At 38.2% G+C, this 17,917-nt stretch overlaps 1 protein-coding gene across 24 annotated transcripts in view; it reads left to right on the top strand.

Annotated features, from left to right (window-relative positions):
• The window catches only part of cacna1c (calcium channel, voltage-dependent, L type, alpha 1C subunit), a 202,583-nt gene that overhangs the window by 142,662 nt on the left and 42,004 nt on the right, over window positions 1-17,917 (top strand). For all 24 annotated transcript variants that reach the window (XM_075471782.1, XM_075471781.1, XM_075471771.1 and 21 more), the window contains 12 exons: window positions 529-613; window positions 8,725-8,815; window positions 12,381-12,407; window positions 14,150-14,310; window positions 14,444-14,517; window positions 15,357-15,508; window positions 15,705-15,906; window positions 16,119-16,239; window positions 16,372-16,486; window positions 17,187-17,304; window positions 17,430-17,499; window positions 17,720-17,852. In XM_075471782.1, coding sequence (XP_075327897.1) covers window positions 529-613; window positions 8,725-8,815; window positions 12,381-12,407; window positions 14,150-14,310; window positions 14,444-14,517; window positions 15,357-15,508; window positions 15,705-15,906; window positions 16,119-16,239; window positions 16,372-16,486; window positions 17,187-17,304; window positions 17,430-17,499; window positions 17,720-17,852 — 1,349 coding nt within the window. The remainder of the gene's footprint in view (window positions 1-528; window positions 614-8,724; window positions 8,816-12,380; window positions 12,408-14,149; window positions 14,311-14,443; window positions 14,518-15,356; window positions 15,509-15,704; window positions 15,907-16,118; window positions 16,240-16,371; window positions 16,487-17,186; window positions 17,305-17,429; window positions 17,500-17,719; window positions 17,853-17,917) is intronic.

Genomic DNA, 17,917 nt, shown 5'->3' with positions numbered 1-17,917 from the left:
ATGTATTTGAGGTCTCTTCTAAACGAGGATGTAACAGTCTTTACCAACACTTAAGTCCGCTGTATATCATAAACAAGACTTCAAAAGGGAGATTAAGATTTTAAAGTAACAGTCCTCAGTGGCTTTATGTGGTATTCATTATTCTTAGAATAATGTGTCACTGTTTAAGTATATAAGTTCAAGATGGGCAGAGTTATTTAAGATGATATTGAAGATTTTTAAGCTAAATAGATTCAGGGAGACAGTGAACAAAGTCATTTTTAAGATTACAATATTTTCCAGTTGAACAAGCAAGAGAATAAAGTTTTACTAATCTAATTAAATAGTATTTTAAATGATTTTTAATCCATGATAGTAAAGCACTGCTAGTCTTTCAGCAGTTACCTGTGACAAAAAAAAGTGCACAAGCATTTTAAACATGGATGTAGTTTGGCTGTTCTTTTATTCATGAGAAGTCTGACAGCTTTCATCAGCGTTAACCAATCAGTGTAACCCCCTGTCTGTGTGTTCATATATGTACTAATATAGGGCTATTTAGACTGGATCACACAGGCTGAAGACATTGACCCAGAGAATGAAGAGGAGGGCTTAGACGATGACAAACCTAGAAACCGTGAGTACTACAGGACATTGCGTGTTTGTTTTTAACTATAAAAGAACACCCGTTATGATCTAGATGTTCACCACAGTTTGGTGCATATGTGTGTGTGTGCGATTTCTGATTTGTTGGTGGTGATATTGGCATCGGTAAGGAAATTGTTTTGGTGATGATACGATTTTTGAAAACGCTGGTTTGAATGGTTGCATGTGAAAATACATTGTGCTAAGAGTCAATATTTGCAAGGATAGCTGTGCAAGTTTGTGGGTATGGTCAGAACGACCGACAGACAGAGAAAATATCAATACTATCTGCACACTTTAGTTGAGCATCCTCCTGAGGATTAAAACCTATCCATCCATCTTTTCTATACCCGCTGAATCTGTCGGTCGGGAGGTTTAAAACCTGTTTAGTTATTAGTGGAATGTGTCAGACTACAGCTAATAGCCTCTGGGTAGACACTCACACACAATCCTGCACCTATGCAAATATGCACATACACACTGTAGCTATACACCCTTAGGAATTTGTGTACTTGTGTTTTGACAGAAACATACACACACAAATTAACACCCTGTCCTCTCCACAACACCTCTAGTGGGAGGCAGCTGCACAAGGAGCCTGTCTCCCCAGGACTGAGGTGTATGGCCTGGGGACAGGTAGAGCATCTCTAGATATGAAGTGTGATATCAAAATGCCAAATACACCTTGAGAGACAGTGAATAATTGTGTCTGTACTACTGCAATGGCTGAATGAGTTATGCAGACTAAATATGCAGAGAAAACAGGCTTTATGCATATATTGTGTGCATCAGTCTGCTCACTTCCTACAAAGCAGTAGTGGTTCTTTCACTTTGGTGGTTCCTTCAACACTGATGACCTCCAATGGACAGAGAAAACAATGATCTTAACTTTCACAGATTTGCAATGAATTAACATGGTCAAATGGGAAATGAGCCAGTTTACATGAAAATAAAGCGCAGCACAAAACTATAACAAATCTGCTTGTCTTCACCTGTTTCTATTGTGTTCCTTTGCCTGAAAAAAACGTTGACGATCTAGGCACAAACAAACAAATACAGTATGTGAATAATTAAGAATTGTCACATTATGATGTTGAGATGTTTTTCCTTCCAGTTTTACAAATTCAGCTTCAGGGATATATGTGGTGTTCAGATAAACCACACTTATGTGCAAGTGGAAACAAAACAGAAAATATTAAAGCACATATGTTTTTCTTTTAAAAATACAATAATTCTGCCATAGATATAATAGAAAAATACTCTAAGTGTACATTATGTAACAAAATGATGACTACATTTGATTGAGAGTTCTCCCTGAGATAGATCAATCATTTCTCTGTTTGTGAAGGTGAAAATTCAAGTCACTCGCTCTTTCAATTGTCCTGCCTCTCTCTCCTCAATGGATGGATCCTCTGGTGGGATAATGAATGAGAGCAGTTTGTGCCTGCTGTCTGGGACATTTTGCATAGGCTCTTGCATGCACAGACCACCTGTCCTTGGAAGCAATAGGAGACTCTGAGAATAGAAGAAAACATGGCAGAGATATGGAAGAAACTAAAACAAAAGGATAGAAATATAAGGGCTGACGTGAAGAACCAGCATCTGAACAAATAAAATAGCAATTAGCAGAGTGAAAAGGACAACTTCCTAATGTCGCCCAGGATGCACAATCTACGCCTTTACAAGAAGACATAGCTTGCCAGTGCAGAAGGGGATGGTATAATGTATGTTTTACAGTAAGGGAAGCACAAACGTATGGCAATATGTGCTCTGTGTTTGTCAGTAATGTCAGAGTTGGTCTCTCTTGAGTCATGATTATCAGTTGGTCTTCATTATCTTCACTCTGCAAGGCCACGTGGTTGTGAAAGTGTTGCTTGTTTTGGAAAAGTGACAATTGAGAAGAGATCGTGTGTGACATGTTAAGTTTGCTGTTAGCTTTCTGTTATGACTTCCGTATAATTCCTCATGCACTCATTGAACAGAATGTCGCTCCCCGACAGATGGAACGCCACAAGTTTAATTGTCCAAAAAAGGATGTCTGATAATGAGCGCTCACCAAAAATACAAGAGAGGCAGGCGTTCACCAACTGTACAGACATGCCCAATCTCATCTTTCATCTGAGGAAACAAGCTGCCCAGCCTTTACTGTCCTGCAAGCAAACCTTGCTGCATACTCCTGCTCGCAACTTCCCGTCATTGTTGTCAACTTAATGACTTTGTTACATTCAAAGACTAAATGATTCAGAGATTTCTGTGACAACCCCTTCTTACTCTATGTTGAAGATCTTTATACCTTACTCAGTTGGTGGCAGCATTACATACAGTGTACTACATAAGTTTTGCTAATGAATTTTTCAGCCCCCTACATTTCCACTGGTAGAACCAGGGACTAAGTAGATTTGTGGAGGAGAAAAATCTCCCCCACACACTCCCCTGGTAGGGTGATGGTACTTGGTACTCGATGGTACTGAAATGACCCAGAAGTGGGGTTTGCGTTTATAAGTGTGTGTCATGTGTGTCTCCTCTGGAGCGGAGAGAACTCTGATTGGAACAAGAAAGGATCATTTTGAGCATGTTACCTACATAGGTACAATTTAAAACACGCTCAACCCGTAGATAAGTGTAACATTGACATATTTTGTGTTGATAAGGATGAAATGCACGTCTGGTTTGACCGCTTTGTCAGCTGTTTTGGGACAGCTCCAACACTCCTGCCAGGCCTGTCGGGGGGGAGCAACACACTTTAATGAACTTGAACTTAATTTACCTTATCTACGCTGTACCTTAAAACTCAGTGGACATGCAAAAGACTCAGTGCTGATTTACTTTACAGAAGAAACAGGACCCAGAGTAGGAACGTGATGCAGCAAGTCAGTTCATGTCATCTCTTTGATTTATTTACTCTCACTATTTCATATGTCCATGTTTATTTTTAGTCTGAAAGACTCAATCCTCTTCAGAATGTAAGATGCAAGATTTGCACACATTTCTGGAGATGCAATCTTCCACTTCTTTAGCGACCATCGTTTTCAGCTGCACTTTTGTGGAGGGTAATAAAACAAAAGTGTTCTATTAGCAGTTTGACGATTTACAAGAGCTGCATCTCGTGGCTGGAGTCAGTTAAGTGATAATGGTGGTTATTAAAAGAAAAATCATACTCGTTCATTTCCTGTCAATTCTCCTGCGACCTGTTCTTCGCAAAGAATGTGAAAGCCTGTTTATAAGAGTTATGTATGTGCACATACCGTGTATATTCTGGGTACACAACATGTGTCTCATTAATTCTTTTGAGTCCATGTCTGTTGTTGCACATATGTTTAAATACTTAAATGTTTGCTCGACTTCATCTTTCAGCTGTTTCATATGTAATTGATCTCTGTAACTCCAAAAAGGAGCATGTAAAGAAATGATTCTTACCAATCTGCAGTATTATATGTAATTATATATAATATATTATATATAATATACAATTCCTTTTTGACACTTGCATTTGAAAAAATCAGTAAAATAAAACAATACAATGACTCTAGTATGGAGCAGCAAGTGATACAAAGAGTGAAAGAAAATGGAGAGAAGTGGACAATCGGAAAAAATAGTGCGTAGCTTTTACTAAAAACAACACACCCTTAAACATTCAAAGTCAATAGCTCTTTCTACCCAACACAGAAGTTCTTAATCAGATTTCAGAGGTTTACATTTCTAAACCAGCACATCAAAAACAGATGAAGAGACTAAATGGTAAAGAAACAGACAGTAATGTTGTCATGCCAGTAAGACCTGTTATACGTTTTAAATTACAGTTGTAGTTCAAGTGATAAAGTGATGTGTGACTGCATGGTCATTTTTTGCTGTGAATTTCTTGTTTCTTTTCTGCAGGTTTAAGCCAGTATGAACACTGTAATATCAATTATTCGTGTGTGCATTTCTCTATCTTTATCTATTGTTGTTTTGTGATCAGAGTTTCCTTAATATCCCCTCCTACATAAAAAGTGTGTGTATTTGTTTGTCTTGCTGAGCAGCCCTCTCTGTCCACAGGTAAAAGCCATCATTTTCTGTCTCTGCGTGGAGCCGTGAAGAAAAATGCGGCTTTCCTTCGTAAGGCGTGTGCGTCTGTCTGCATGATCCAGTACTAGTTCAAGATTTCCTGGATTCTAGAATTGCAAGCAGACTGCAACCTCTCTGCTCCTTTCTATGCTTATACTTTTATTTCAGAATCCTCTCCTCTCTATCCACTCTCCCTCCAATGGAGCGAGTACCTTTTTCTGCACCTTCTTGAGCTTCAATCCCTTAGTGGGTCAACGGCCTCTCAACACTGTAAAGTTGTTTGTTCTCTTTGGCTTCTGACATCTTTTGAATACCTACTATTAAATGATAACTGGACATTAAATGATAATCTCAAAGCCATGTATGATAATATTCTCTCACAGTGGCCATGTGGAATTTTGCCCCCAATTACTACCCCTGCTGCTGGCAAAGTTATATGTCTTCATTACATTAAAACATCTGGAATACTTAATGATCTTTAACTTTTAACCATGTTTGGAAAAATTGGAAATGTCCAGGAAATGGAATAAGTGGACAAAGAGAGGAAACAACATTACCATGTTGAGATGAAAATATTTTTTTTAGGAAAGGAAAACAATTGCAACTGCCTGACTTGTCTGAAAAAATAACAAGAAGGTAATGTCATCACAGAAAAGAAGTGAAATGCTCACTTACTGCACACTACCAGAAAAGACATTATTTGTATTTGTGATGACACGGCCTTCTTCTTGTTGCTTCAGATTCCTTTCCCTAGAATACCCCTGCATCGTTGCTAGTTCTAATGATGAAATATATTGGAGAAATAAGCCTAAAATGGGAATTTTAGTCTGTTAACAACTCTATACAGGTGCTTGCCACATTGTAGAGTGTAAGGTATAAATCTCTGCTTGGGTAGCATGTGCTGGGCAGTCAGTGTAATTTTTTTGATAGCTAATAAACTGTTCCTGGGTCATTTTAATAAGAGTTTAATGCTGCTAAAGAGACATATCATGCATCGTGGATGCAAAGTATACGTTGTGGTCTTTTTTGGTCGGTTTTAAGTTTTGGATGGAATTTGTCTTGAACTGTTACGTTATTGTTGAGATGAATGAAAAAAAGCTCAGAGATTAGAATATTGTCAATCCATCAATTTTTTTTGGTGAGTTCACACAAACATAAAAATCTGCACACTGGCAGAAATATAAAAAATAATGATTCAGTTAATTGTTTTATCATACATTTGTGTGATAATTAGCACATCATTTGAAATATTCACAAAAATAAGCACCAATGAACCAATTTTTGTAGGATCAAAGGATAAAGTTTGATAAGAAAAAATTTCAGATGAATAAAACATTGCAACGGTTACAGTGATAGTTATAGATCAAACTGACAACTAAGTCTTAGAATCTAATTGCAAAGAGTTGCAGGAGTCCTGCAGTGAAGACAAGAAAGTTGTTAGAAAGCATCTAAAATGCTGATATTACTTATTAAAAATCCCAAATTCTTGGTTAGAAAGTTTATTAAGTTTTTCACAGTCAGTCTGTTTACACATTTCCTGTGAGTAGTGCTATAAGAAGCTGCTCAAAAACAGAAGTCTTTGTAGGTTGGTGAGAACAGTGAAAAAGAAACTGGGAACAAAACGTGGCATGTAAAAAGTTGTGGGCTGACCTGGAGCAATCTGGAGTGTTGGTTTCAGCCCATACCACAAAAATGCAAGACTAATGTTTGCAATAACTTTCACAGCTAATCTTTCCTTTGCATTCTATGTACAAATTAAAGCAAAGTAAGTTGTTTGAGAATGCAGTGCATAAGTTTGTATACAGGGGATGAAAGTTAACCCATAAGCCACTGAACTCCCTGCTCACTGTTTAACACAGTGGAGGTACTATCATCCTGTAGGGCTGCTTTGCTTCCTCTGGTACTGGGAACATTTCATTTATCAAAGGAATTAATAAATTACATGATTGTTGTGGCATTAAAGAGCAACGGTGTCACTCACTGTCAGAAAGGAAGGCTTCAGGGAAACATCTTGGGTTTGCAGAAAACAATCTGATGTGCACATCAAACAGACAAACGGAAATCATTGATCATTGTCCAGGAATGAGTCCTTATCTAAATCTGTGAAAACATCCAGAGGCTGTCATTGCTGCTGAATGTTCTGCAATTCAGTTTTAGAAAAAGCTGACAATTATTTGATTCGAGTTTGTATTTGCATTTGTCTGCAAACATTTTCTGTTAACAAAATTGGTTCATTTGCACTTATTTGTAAACTTTCAACACAAAACTGTTAGTATTTTTTAACAAGAGTTGTACATAATAGTGTGACTAGCTAATTTTCAGAGACCGCACTATTGTTAAATGTCAGCTTCCTGACATGCACCAATACTGAATCTCTTTTTCAGTTGAAAAAATGTACCATTGTTTCCATCATGTCATTTTCATTCTATCCAGTCATTTCTCTTCCTCCCATACTCTGTGTTTCTTTTCCGTCTTCATCCTATGCCTTGTCTCTGTGTCTCAGGTCTTTGGGGTTTACTCTAACAATAGGTATTAAACTAGTTCAGAGCTCCATTGAGAGGAAGGCACCAGGCTGCTTTTATACAATATTTGAAAGGCTTTAGCCTCAGGAGAGGCTGGAGGGCCTAGAGTGCTTTTATCTAAGTAACATAGCAGCAGGTGGCACGTGTTGAGGTGGGGAAACATGCAACATGTTCACAGCTGAGGCTTCAATGTTCTGAGAGACTTTCCTGAACTTTATAACAATGAAGTCACTCAGGACCAATCCATGTGTCAAAGTACACTAGTCTAATACACTGTTAACCCACTGTAGCTTCCTTTAAGATATTATGGTGGCCAAACACTTAAAAGTCATCACATAGTATAAAACATGTATGGAGGAAGAAGAATGTTAGCAGAAAAAAACACAGCACATAAAAAGCAGTCGCTGTGATAAAATAGAGCAGTGTTTCTAATTTCATGTTTTGGGGATGTCTATTATTTTAACACATAATGCAGTAATATTTATGTGCCATGTCTGGTTCTGGTACCCAGATGGTGTTACAATAAGTGTCTGAGGTGACAGTAAGAGGAATGCAGCTCATTCCCGCCAGCAAGTAAAGACTGACAGAAGCAATAAAAAGCTATGGATCATTTTATATCAGTCATCCAACTCGTCATCCCCACATTCTGTCCTTCCTCCCTATCTCCCCCTATCTATGCCTCCCTCAGTGCTGACATTATTTTCTACGCCAATCCTACTTCTCTATTTTCCAGTCTGCCTTCCATTTTCCCCATTTACCAAGCAATTCATATTACTGATATTACAATTTCTTCTTCTGTCCTCTCAGTGTTCATCCTTCCTTCTATCTTTGCACGTCAACATTCACACGTCTTCAGGTGACACATTGGCACTCTATTTGTGGTTTTAGAATCTGAGAAAAATTGAAGCGAGAAAATTCTCCGCCGCAGATCTGCAAAAAGAAACCCGTGCCTGCAATGAACATCCAATAGTAGTAGTCCAAAGACTAATCATGTTTTCATGTTTGGATCATGTTTTTTTTTTTTCTTTCAGTCTCTACGGGCTGTAACATTACAAATGACTTTTGTTAAACAATTCCTGAGAAATCTCTCTGCTTAGAAGTTGAACCCCTTCCAAAAAGCTGTTAAAGAGGTTGTGTCTCTGGATCCGGAACAGATAAATGCTCCTAATGTGTTATAAGTTTAAGCAATCAGTGCAATATTAGGGAAATGGCTTTATTGACTCAAGGCGTGTATCAATGTGTGGATTAATTGGGTTGGTCAATGCTGACTGTTTAGTCCCTGTACATTAACAACATTTTTAATATGTGGCAAGAAAACAGTTTTCAGGTGTGTTTGGCCTAGTGTTCAGTGCAGCGCCTCAGTATACCTGCAAAGGGACTTGATACACGTTGTAGCTTTCAAGTTATTTTCAATAGCACACTTGGAATTTCCAGGTAAAGAGTAATTGCATAAAGGAAAACCGTTTTTCCCTTTTTTTTTACTAATTAATCTTCCTCTTTTTTTTTTCTCTTATTATCTCTACACATGTCTCCTCAGTGAGTATGCCAGCCAGTGAGAATGAATCTGTTAACACAGACAACGCACCCGGTGGGGACGTGGAGGGGGAGACCTGCTGTACCCGGCTAGCGTGAGTACCTCACCCAATCTCACTAGCACAACGATTCGGCACCTTCAGTCATCCTCTCTCATTGTCATTGTCATGCATTTTCTTCTTCTGTTAAAACAAGTGGCTCAGCTTGCCTCTATTCTTCATTGATATAACTAATGCAGTCACCATCTCAACAGACTCACCAAGGTTTGTAGGCATTCATGGAATAACAGCAGTCGGAATGGAGTAACAGAATGTTGACAATATACTCCACGCTGATAAAATTAACGTAAACTTGGATGGATCTGAAAGGACAACTGAGCAGATATATTGTTCCCAGAGGTGGTTCTTTTCTTTTCCAAAGCAAATGAAATTTGTTCTTTAAGCTCTGCAGAAGGCTAATGAAGACCTATTCATTTTAATCAGGTGTGCTATAGCAGGGAAACATGGAAAACATGAAGGGGAGTGTACCTTGAGGACCATGGTTGGGAAACACTGTTGAAACATCACCCATTAGTTTGTAATTAATTGTTAATCTTTGATTCAAAATCTATATTTGGGAGCTTATTATGGAAGATCTCTATCTAACAGAACTGCATCCATCTTTCTTCCATTTTCATTTCTCTCCCTGTGATTCTGCTTTCCGTCTCTCTTTCTCTCCCCTCTGTGTGTTAGCTGGTAAAATGCTTTCTTCCTCCCCCTGTGGGAGCACACAACAGCTGACTCACTCGCTCCTGCTCTCCCTTCTGCTTTCATTTTTTACATTATTCAAACAAGTGAGTTGCTTTCTTTCTTAGACACAAGGCCTCAAAGGAGTCGTGACCCCAACGGGCCTCTACTTCAGTACACACAAGCAAACACGCCCACATACAAAACTGTTCATCACTCTGAGCGTAACAGAGCAGTGGAAAGTTACAGTTTCTAATTCAAACTGTATCTGAAACACTCTTGACCAGAGGGACTGTAAAGCCAGGAGGAACACATGGATGGCACACTGTTGTTTATCTGTACTCTTGCTGTCCATCTGTTAGTTTGTCTTTGTTATGTTGTTTGTATTGATTTGTACGCTGTCAAACTAAAACAGCTTAATACAAAGCATATGTCACAATTTAGACTTAGAGCAGCGCCACAGATTCAACCGAATGCTAGATATCACTAATTTAACAGTACACTTTGAGCACATCTCAATACTCGTGCAGTTGTGTTTTTGTCAGCTGGGAAATATTTCAAAATATGATATAAAGACGCTATTTTACATACATACAACTCCTCAACAATTGCAGCAGCCTTCTCAATCAATCCAACAAAAGAATTCTATTAATCTGCTCCAGACTGGACAGAATTAAGATGCCAGACTTTTAAAAAGAACCAAAAGAAGCGAGCACATCACACTTGTTTTTAGCCTCCTGGCTGACAGTATGTTTTAGAATTGATTTTATTCTTGACTCTTAAGATCCTTCTTGGCTTCTCACCTACTCATTTATCTGACCTTTTAGTACCATATTAGCTTGAAAGATCCTCTGTCTGTGGACTGATTTGTTCTGGAGGCTTTGCTGAAGACCAGGGGTGACGGAGCGCCTCTAGTCAAAACCCCTAATCTGTGAAACCAATCTAGTCAGCAGTTGGTGGCCTCTTTAAAATCTCCTTTCAAAACATATTCCTGGTTATAACTGACTTTTTTATTTAAATTTTTGTTGGTTGATTAGAAAACCGCGCTTCTATTTTATGATATTTTCATATTATATCGCTGTGTTGTTGTATTGTTTTCGTTTTTAAAAAGTTATCTTACTTGATTTTCTAATATTTTCATCCACTGCTTGTGTGAAACACTAAAATCTGTTGAGGATATAACCAGCCAATGCATCATTGTTATTATTATCATTCAAAAATAGTAAACATATTCCTTTATTATACATTATACTCAAGTATCTTGTTACAATCCACATCCAGTACCTGCAGCTGCAGGCAGATTTTAGATGTGTCAAGTCAGCATGGCTGGTTTCTGTTTACTGACTTTACTTTGCTAACCTGGTTCTTTTTGACAAACCATGCGGCATGCCTGTTAGAATATATTCAAGCACTGTCTAGAAGTGTGCCGTCCTTTTGTGATTGGTTAGGGAATGTTGACTACCCATCACTACGGAAAATGGTTGACGGCAATGACAGAAAGTAGAACAAGTTTTTAATTGTGTCTGATATCCATCATGATGCAACGGGTAGATTTTGCTTGCCTAATCACTGAGTGTGTTACATGTTATATTTGGCAAAGCAAACAGGTTGTAAAAGTTCTGTCACTTCGTGGTCCTACACTGTATAAAATGTTCACTAACTATCTTTTTGTGACAGAAGTAATTTTTTTCACATTATTAACATTCATTCTGCCTTCATCTGAAACTCTCTAAAGATGTCCAGGACCTAACTAACAGTAAATCTTTCCAGGATAGGGAGATCATTGTTTGATCTCCCTGCAAACGTTTTCACCCTCTGTTGGAGAATTAAGACTTTCAGTGTGTGTCAGTTCTTCTTTACATCACTGTGGAGGCACACCCCAGGATCCCAGCTACTTCAACACCTTCTGTTCCCTTAACTGAGATGGACACGTGAGGAGAAGACATGTATGCACTGTCAGGACCGATATCAAGCCAGTCAGTTATTTTTTTTCTTTAGTTCAGGCCGTCAGTGAGACATTTCATTGCTTCAGTCAGTTGTTCAGTTAGCCAGTCAGTGCGGTGGTCAGTCAGTATATCTGCTATTACTTGCAAAATGGGAGCACAGATGGCTACTATAAAATCAAAAAAGATTCAGTGAGCCCTCATATCTTTCGCAAGACTGTGTTATAGAACAATAACATTTTTCTTTATTTGCTTCCAGTCAAGTAAATCTTGGCAGTTCAACTTCTAAACCTCCCTGCCAGTGGTTGTTTGTTAAGTTGAATTAATCATTTAAGTCAGGCTTCAAGCTAAATGTCAAATCAATCTATTTTTATACAACAGATTCTTTTGTTGAAATTTTGTGGATTCAAATTTCCACCAAGGAAACTTCTCTTCTCTTCTCTTTGCTTTTCTCTCAAAATGTCTTCCATAATCCCTTGTCCTCAGTTCTCTGTGTTGTACCTTTTGCTGTTACAGTGGTGAACAATCAAAAGACATTTTTTTCAGTAATAAATTGTGTTTTTCACACCTGTATTGATTGGAGAAAACCAAGCTAAGCGTGTTTTCTTTTGACTGGATGCCACTGTCTATGTGTATGAAGGGGTGATTTGTTCACAAGAAAAGTGGGTGACAATAATAATGTTAATTTTGTTATTTTGTACCCAAAACTAATATCAGTTGGTGCATAAAAACGGACAAACACATTCTTTGATTACCTGCAGTTTTGGGAGCAATAACCTTTGGGTTTTTTCACCTAAAATTCTGAAGCAGGAAAACAAACTGTACCTGAAAAGTACATAAAAAGTCAAACACAGGCTGGTAAAGAAACATATTTGCCCATGCATTTGTGATAATGAGGGAAGTTATCACATTCAAATCACTCCTGTCATGTGTACCTGTCTGTATGTGTGTTATGTGTTTATGTATAATCCATTTTGTTTTCTGTGTTCCAGAATTAGGATCTCCAAATCCAAGTTCAGGTTAGTACATGTCTACCACAGTCTTTCGATTCACCTGCTCTAATGCCTCTAATCCAGTGGTATATGTATATGGTTGCTGTGTATCTGTTTGTGTACAAGTGTATATAAGAAATTCAGACGGATTGCCCTTATGAAACTAACAGAATCTAACTACTCTTCTAAAGCTAACCAATTATCCTAACCAATGACCTTTCACATCATTTGGAAAAATGACATGTGGTTGTAGTGCGGATGATATGCCATATATCATGGAGTCTCTTACGGAAATTATCTCAGAAGTTAGCGTTCATACACCTTTTGAGCTAAGCTAGTTGTTTCCCCCTCTGTCAAGTCATTTAGCTTAACGTAATGTATGGATGTAGCTATATAACCACATATACCACAGATATATATATATTATCTCTATTAACAAAGACAAATATTGCATGTTTTTTTTTTATTAGGAAAGATGACAAAAACGTTTTCCCAAATTCTAATCACAGATATTAGATAATGTAATTTCCTAGAGCGTGGGGATTTTTTCTGTTGTGAGTTGTGACTTGTGTAACAGAAGCCGCTGTGTGCCATGTGTGCCACTGTAAACCGCTCTCACACATTCAAACGGAAGATGAAGGGAATTTTGTATTGGCAGATAAAGTGGATGAGGAACCCCTTTGCCTGACTGATCTGTTGGACAGAGGATTAAGTACATATAAGGAATGCACATTTCCATAAGTACAGAGTGATACATAGTGTGATGCAGTGTTAACTCAGAAATTAGAGAATGCACAGTCAGGGTTATCCACTGTTCTTGTCTTTTTTTTTTTATCAATGCAGTCCATTACTATTAAAAATGTCCTCTTCTTTAACTTTTCGACATTTTTAAATTTCTTAGATTTTTTTCCAATAATTTTGTCTCCATGTTTAAGTCACACTTATAGCTGGGATGTTTAAGAGCAACGCGTTTACCCATGGAAACTTTTATCAGGAGCATCGGCTTCCTGAAACGGTCTACAATGACCCTTTGAGTGGGGAGTTTCACATAGATGTAAATGTGAGGTGTGAAGCTGACAGTTAACAAAAACAGTCATTTGAATTTCAACGATAAAGGGCAAGAGGAGTGTTGAGGAGTTTCATAGCACAACATGGAACTATATATTGAATTCTACCTAATGTCAATCATCCAGTTTGTCACCTATAGATGAACCAGATTTACTTTTCATGTGTGAAAAAAGAAGTTGGGATCATATATAACACACATTCACTTTAAATTTCTGCCTTCATTTTTTTTTTCAAGCGTTAGTTTTTTCTTAGATTTTTTTTCAAATGATACTCTGCAACGATTCGCTTCATGTTTGCATCTCCATGGTGTTAAATGACTTTGAGGATGACTAACTCTGCTCTAAATGAACAAACAAGGACTAAAGAGTGGTGTCATCACAATTCTGTCAACTAATTGACTCTTTACACTTCTTTTTCATTTTCTTCTTCTTCGTCAATCGTTGGCCTTTGTTGATATCTTCAGTTGATAATTTCTTTATTGGATCTTTTTTTTTTGTCGGTGCTCACTCTTCCTCCTCCAACCATTTTTCTCCCTCATCCAGCTCCATGTTTCACTCTTTACCTTTTTCTTCTCTCTCTTTCTATCTTTCCATTCCGAACCCCCTGTGTGGTTTTTTTTCTTCTTTACCCTCTCTCTACTTTCTTTCTTCACCTCTCAATCTATTATCCGTTAATCTCAATGTGTCCTTCTTTGTTCTCAGTCGCTACTCTCGGAGGTGGAACAGGCTATTTAGAAGGAAGTGTCGTGCAGCAGTCAAATCCCAGGTTTTCTACTGGCTGGTTATCTTCCTGGTTTTCCTCAACACTCTGACCATCGCCTCTGAACATCATCGGCAGCCTCAGTGGCTTACTGATGTACAAGGTATATCTCACAAAAAGCATGCACATACAGGCAGTGACATATGCCTGATCTGGGCTAAACTATTCACAGTGTAATTTGTTTATCTTTGTCTTTATTGATCATTTGTTTATATTGCTTCTTTCCTTCTCCCCAGATATAGCCAACAAAGTTTTACTAGCTCTTTTCACTGGTGAGATGCTGCTGAAGATGTACAGTCTTGGTCTGCAGGTGGGAGGCTGAAAAGTTTGTGTTATATCTCAAAATTCCAATGCATTGGGCAGTTTGTAAATTCTTTGATTATTAGAAGAAATACAGTAATGTGTAAAATTTTACTTTTAAAAGCCAGACTTTAAAAAAAAAACATTTTAGAGTTTTCTTGATCAAAAATTAATTTAGAAATATTGAATAATCCGTTGATTTCCAATCAATATATATATATTTCTAAGCAACTTATTGATTTTTCTTAAAGTACCCAAGTCAAAGGATGAACCATAGTTGTGTCTACAAAGAAATGACAATTTAGCAGAAAGCCAATTTCGAAGAGTATAGCAGGCTGTCATGCAGGCACAATTTGTTTCCATTTCATTAGCTACATCTCCAAAGTATACCAAAGGTAACTGTAAGCTTTTACAGAATTTATATCGTATTTTTGGACTAAAAATAGGAATTAGCTGAGATCTTGGCATACCTCAGCATAGTGTGCAGTGTGTTCTTAAAAATATGTGAGGGAACTGGACAAGTGGTATAAAAAGTATATACAGCAGATGAACAGTATCTGAAAGTGATGTTCTTAAAAAATCGGCAAAGATCTGACACAGGACCTGACAGATTCGTCTGGACCTTCAATTGATCCATCTGCTGTTCAATGAAGCCTCATTAGAAATGGTTGAAGAATGAATATGATCATACCAAATATTGACTTTCAAGCTCATTAGAATTGTACAAATGATTTGTTTTTCCTCTTATACTGTTTTCCATTTAAGATTGCAGACATTTCAATAAATCACAGCATCTGTTTCCCATTTTCCGGGTAATGTCGCGCTTTAACTGCTCTTTGCTCTCCACAGGCATACTTTGTATCCCTCTTCAATCGGTTTGACAGCTTCGTTGTGTGTGGAGGAATTCTTGAAACAATTCTGGTCGAAACAAAGATCATGTCTCCTCTTGGCATCTCTGTGTTACGTTGTGTACGCTTGCTCAGAATCTTCAAAATAACCAGGTTGTTATTGATTTTACATGATTTTCAGCATCGATATGTAATAACACTCTATGAGAGGTCAATAATCATTTTCAGTGACAAACATAGTCAACTTGAATGTATATCTTGAAAACCCAAATGTATCCATTTGTGATTTTGTTGTAGAACATTTACACATGTTGCCGTGCAAGATTTCAACTTGATTTCCCTGTCATAGATATTGGAACTCTCTGTCCAACCTGGTGGCCTCTCTGCTCAACTCTGTTCGTTCCATCGCATCCCTGCTGCTCCTGCTCTTCCTCTTCATCATTATCTTCTCCCTGCTGGGCATGCAGCTCTTTGGGGGGAAATTCAACTTTGACGAGACCAGACGCAGCACCTTTGACAACTTTCCCCAGTCTCTGCTCACTGTGTTCCAGGTGAAGCCACTGCAACAGCATCTGCTCATGTTTATGTCCCTCTTGTCTTCCATTCTCAGCTTGTGTCCAACAATCTTAATATTTGTGGCCTTGCTCAATTCTTGTGTCTTATGATGAAATCTGTGGCATGAAGGTTAGATTTACTGCCCACACAAACCTCTTTTTCTTCCTTAAGATGAAGTTATGCTTGTTCTTTTTTTCATTTTCCACAGATTCTAACAGGAGAGGACTGGAATTCTGTGATGTATGATGGTATCATGGCATATGGTGGTCCATCTTTTCCAGGCATGCTGGTCTGCATCTACTTTATCATCCTCTTCATCTGCGGAAATTGTATCCTACCACAGCAAAAGGCTATGTAAAATAGCTACAGCCGCTTGTGTAATGTGCATCTCAGCCTGATGACGTGGTGTAGGGTATGATCTGGTGGGTCAGCAACGTCCTTAACCTCACCTCTCTGAACAGATATCCTACTGAATGTCTTCTTGGCTATCGCTGTAGACAATCTGGCAGATGCAGAGAGTCTAACATCTGCCCAGAAAGAAGAAGAGGAGGCAAAGGAAAGGAAAAAACTTGCCAGGTAAAGTAGAAAAAAGAAACTGAGGGAGGCAGACTGAGGTTAAAAAAAGCAAGAGAGGAGAAAACATTTTTGTGTCTTGCCAACAAAAAAAGTGGTTTCAGAGAGCTCCATCTCTCCCTCTACAAGCTTGGCCAATCTCAAAACCACCAAAGTGGAGCTCAAGCTTCTCGCATCCTAGTTATCGGTACTGCCTATAGGGAATTTATGGTAGTTGATGATAGTACCTTGAAATCAAACCCTTAAAAGTGCTCATAAATTCTAAGAATGCTCTTTATGTTTCTTAAGATAGGAAGACATTTTTCAGCTTTGATTTTTCTCTAAAACAAATTTAATGGGTATTTTTAGAGTGTATAGAAGTGATCTGTCGGCAATAATTATTTGAGATTTTAGTGCAGCTGGGGAAGATAGTGTTCCCATCAGTGGAACAAATCATTATGTTTCCCTCTTGTATTGATTTGAGGACATAGTTTAATGGGAAACATTAATTTCCCTGTCCGCTATCCTTTGGGTTTGATCATATCAGCACAGCTTCCCCTTGTTACTGAAATCCACCCCTTCATTGTACATCTTTATTTTAGCCCTTTGATGTCAGTTTATGTGCTAGTCAGTGCGTATCAGTGGTTTAACAGGGGGCTAATAGTGCAAGAGTTAAGAGAAGGGGAAAGGTGCTTAAGAGTAAGACCTTTCTCTCTCTCATCAGGCTTGCCAGTCCACAAAAGCGTCATGACAACGAGAAGCCATCCATAGAGGAAAAGAAAAGCGAGAAGATAGAGCTGAAGTCTATTACTTCTGATGGAGAGACCAACACTGCTACTAAGGTACTAATAGACATCAAAGAGTAAGACTACATACACAGGTCTGAATTAGCACATGAGTTAGAGACTACAGTGTGTTTGTGTTTTAAATGGAGATAGCTGATTAATGAATGAATATATCTTCGCAGATCACCATGGATGACTGCTGTGGTGATGAGAATGAAGAGAAGAATCCGTATCCTGCAAATGATTACATAGGTAACACAAAGCACAGACTCATGAAGGGGTGTATTAATGTAAAAATGAGAACTTGTCAGTACCTATGCAACACACATAATGATCTTTTACACAGTTGTATGTCTAAAGATGGTCATCACCTGTGTTTCAGAGAGTTTAAGTGTTTTTCCAAGTGTTTCTCATTACTCTCCTTCCCTCTTTCTCTCTTTGTTCTCATTCACTTCTTAATTTTCCCCATCAGGAGATGAGGATGAGGATGAGCCAGAGATGCCAGTGGGCCCGAGGCCGCGGCCTCTCTCTGACATTCAGCTAAAGGAAAAGGCCATTCCCATGCCTGAGGCCCGCGCCTTCTTCATCTTCAGTCACACCAACCAGTAAATACACTATAGTTCTGCTTCTCATCCCTTCCTCCATCCGCCACCCCTTTTTCTGCCTGCAT

The sequence above is a fragment of the Odontesthes bonariensis genome, chromosome 8, assembly GCF_027942865.1.
Source record: "Odontesthes bonariensis isolate fOdoBon6 chromosome 8, fOdoBon6.hap1, whole genome shotgun sequence".
In the NCBI taxonomy this organism is placed as follows: domain Eukaryota; kingdom Metazoa; phylum Chordata; class Actinopteri; order Atheriniformes; family Atherinopsidae; genus Odontesthes; species Odontesthes bonariensis.
The sequence above is the reverse complement of the archived record's forward strand: the minus strand, read 5'-3'. Positions and strand labels throughout refer to the sequence as shown.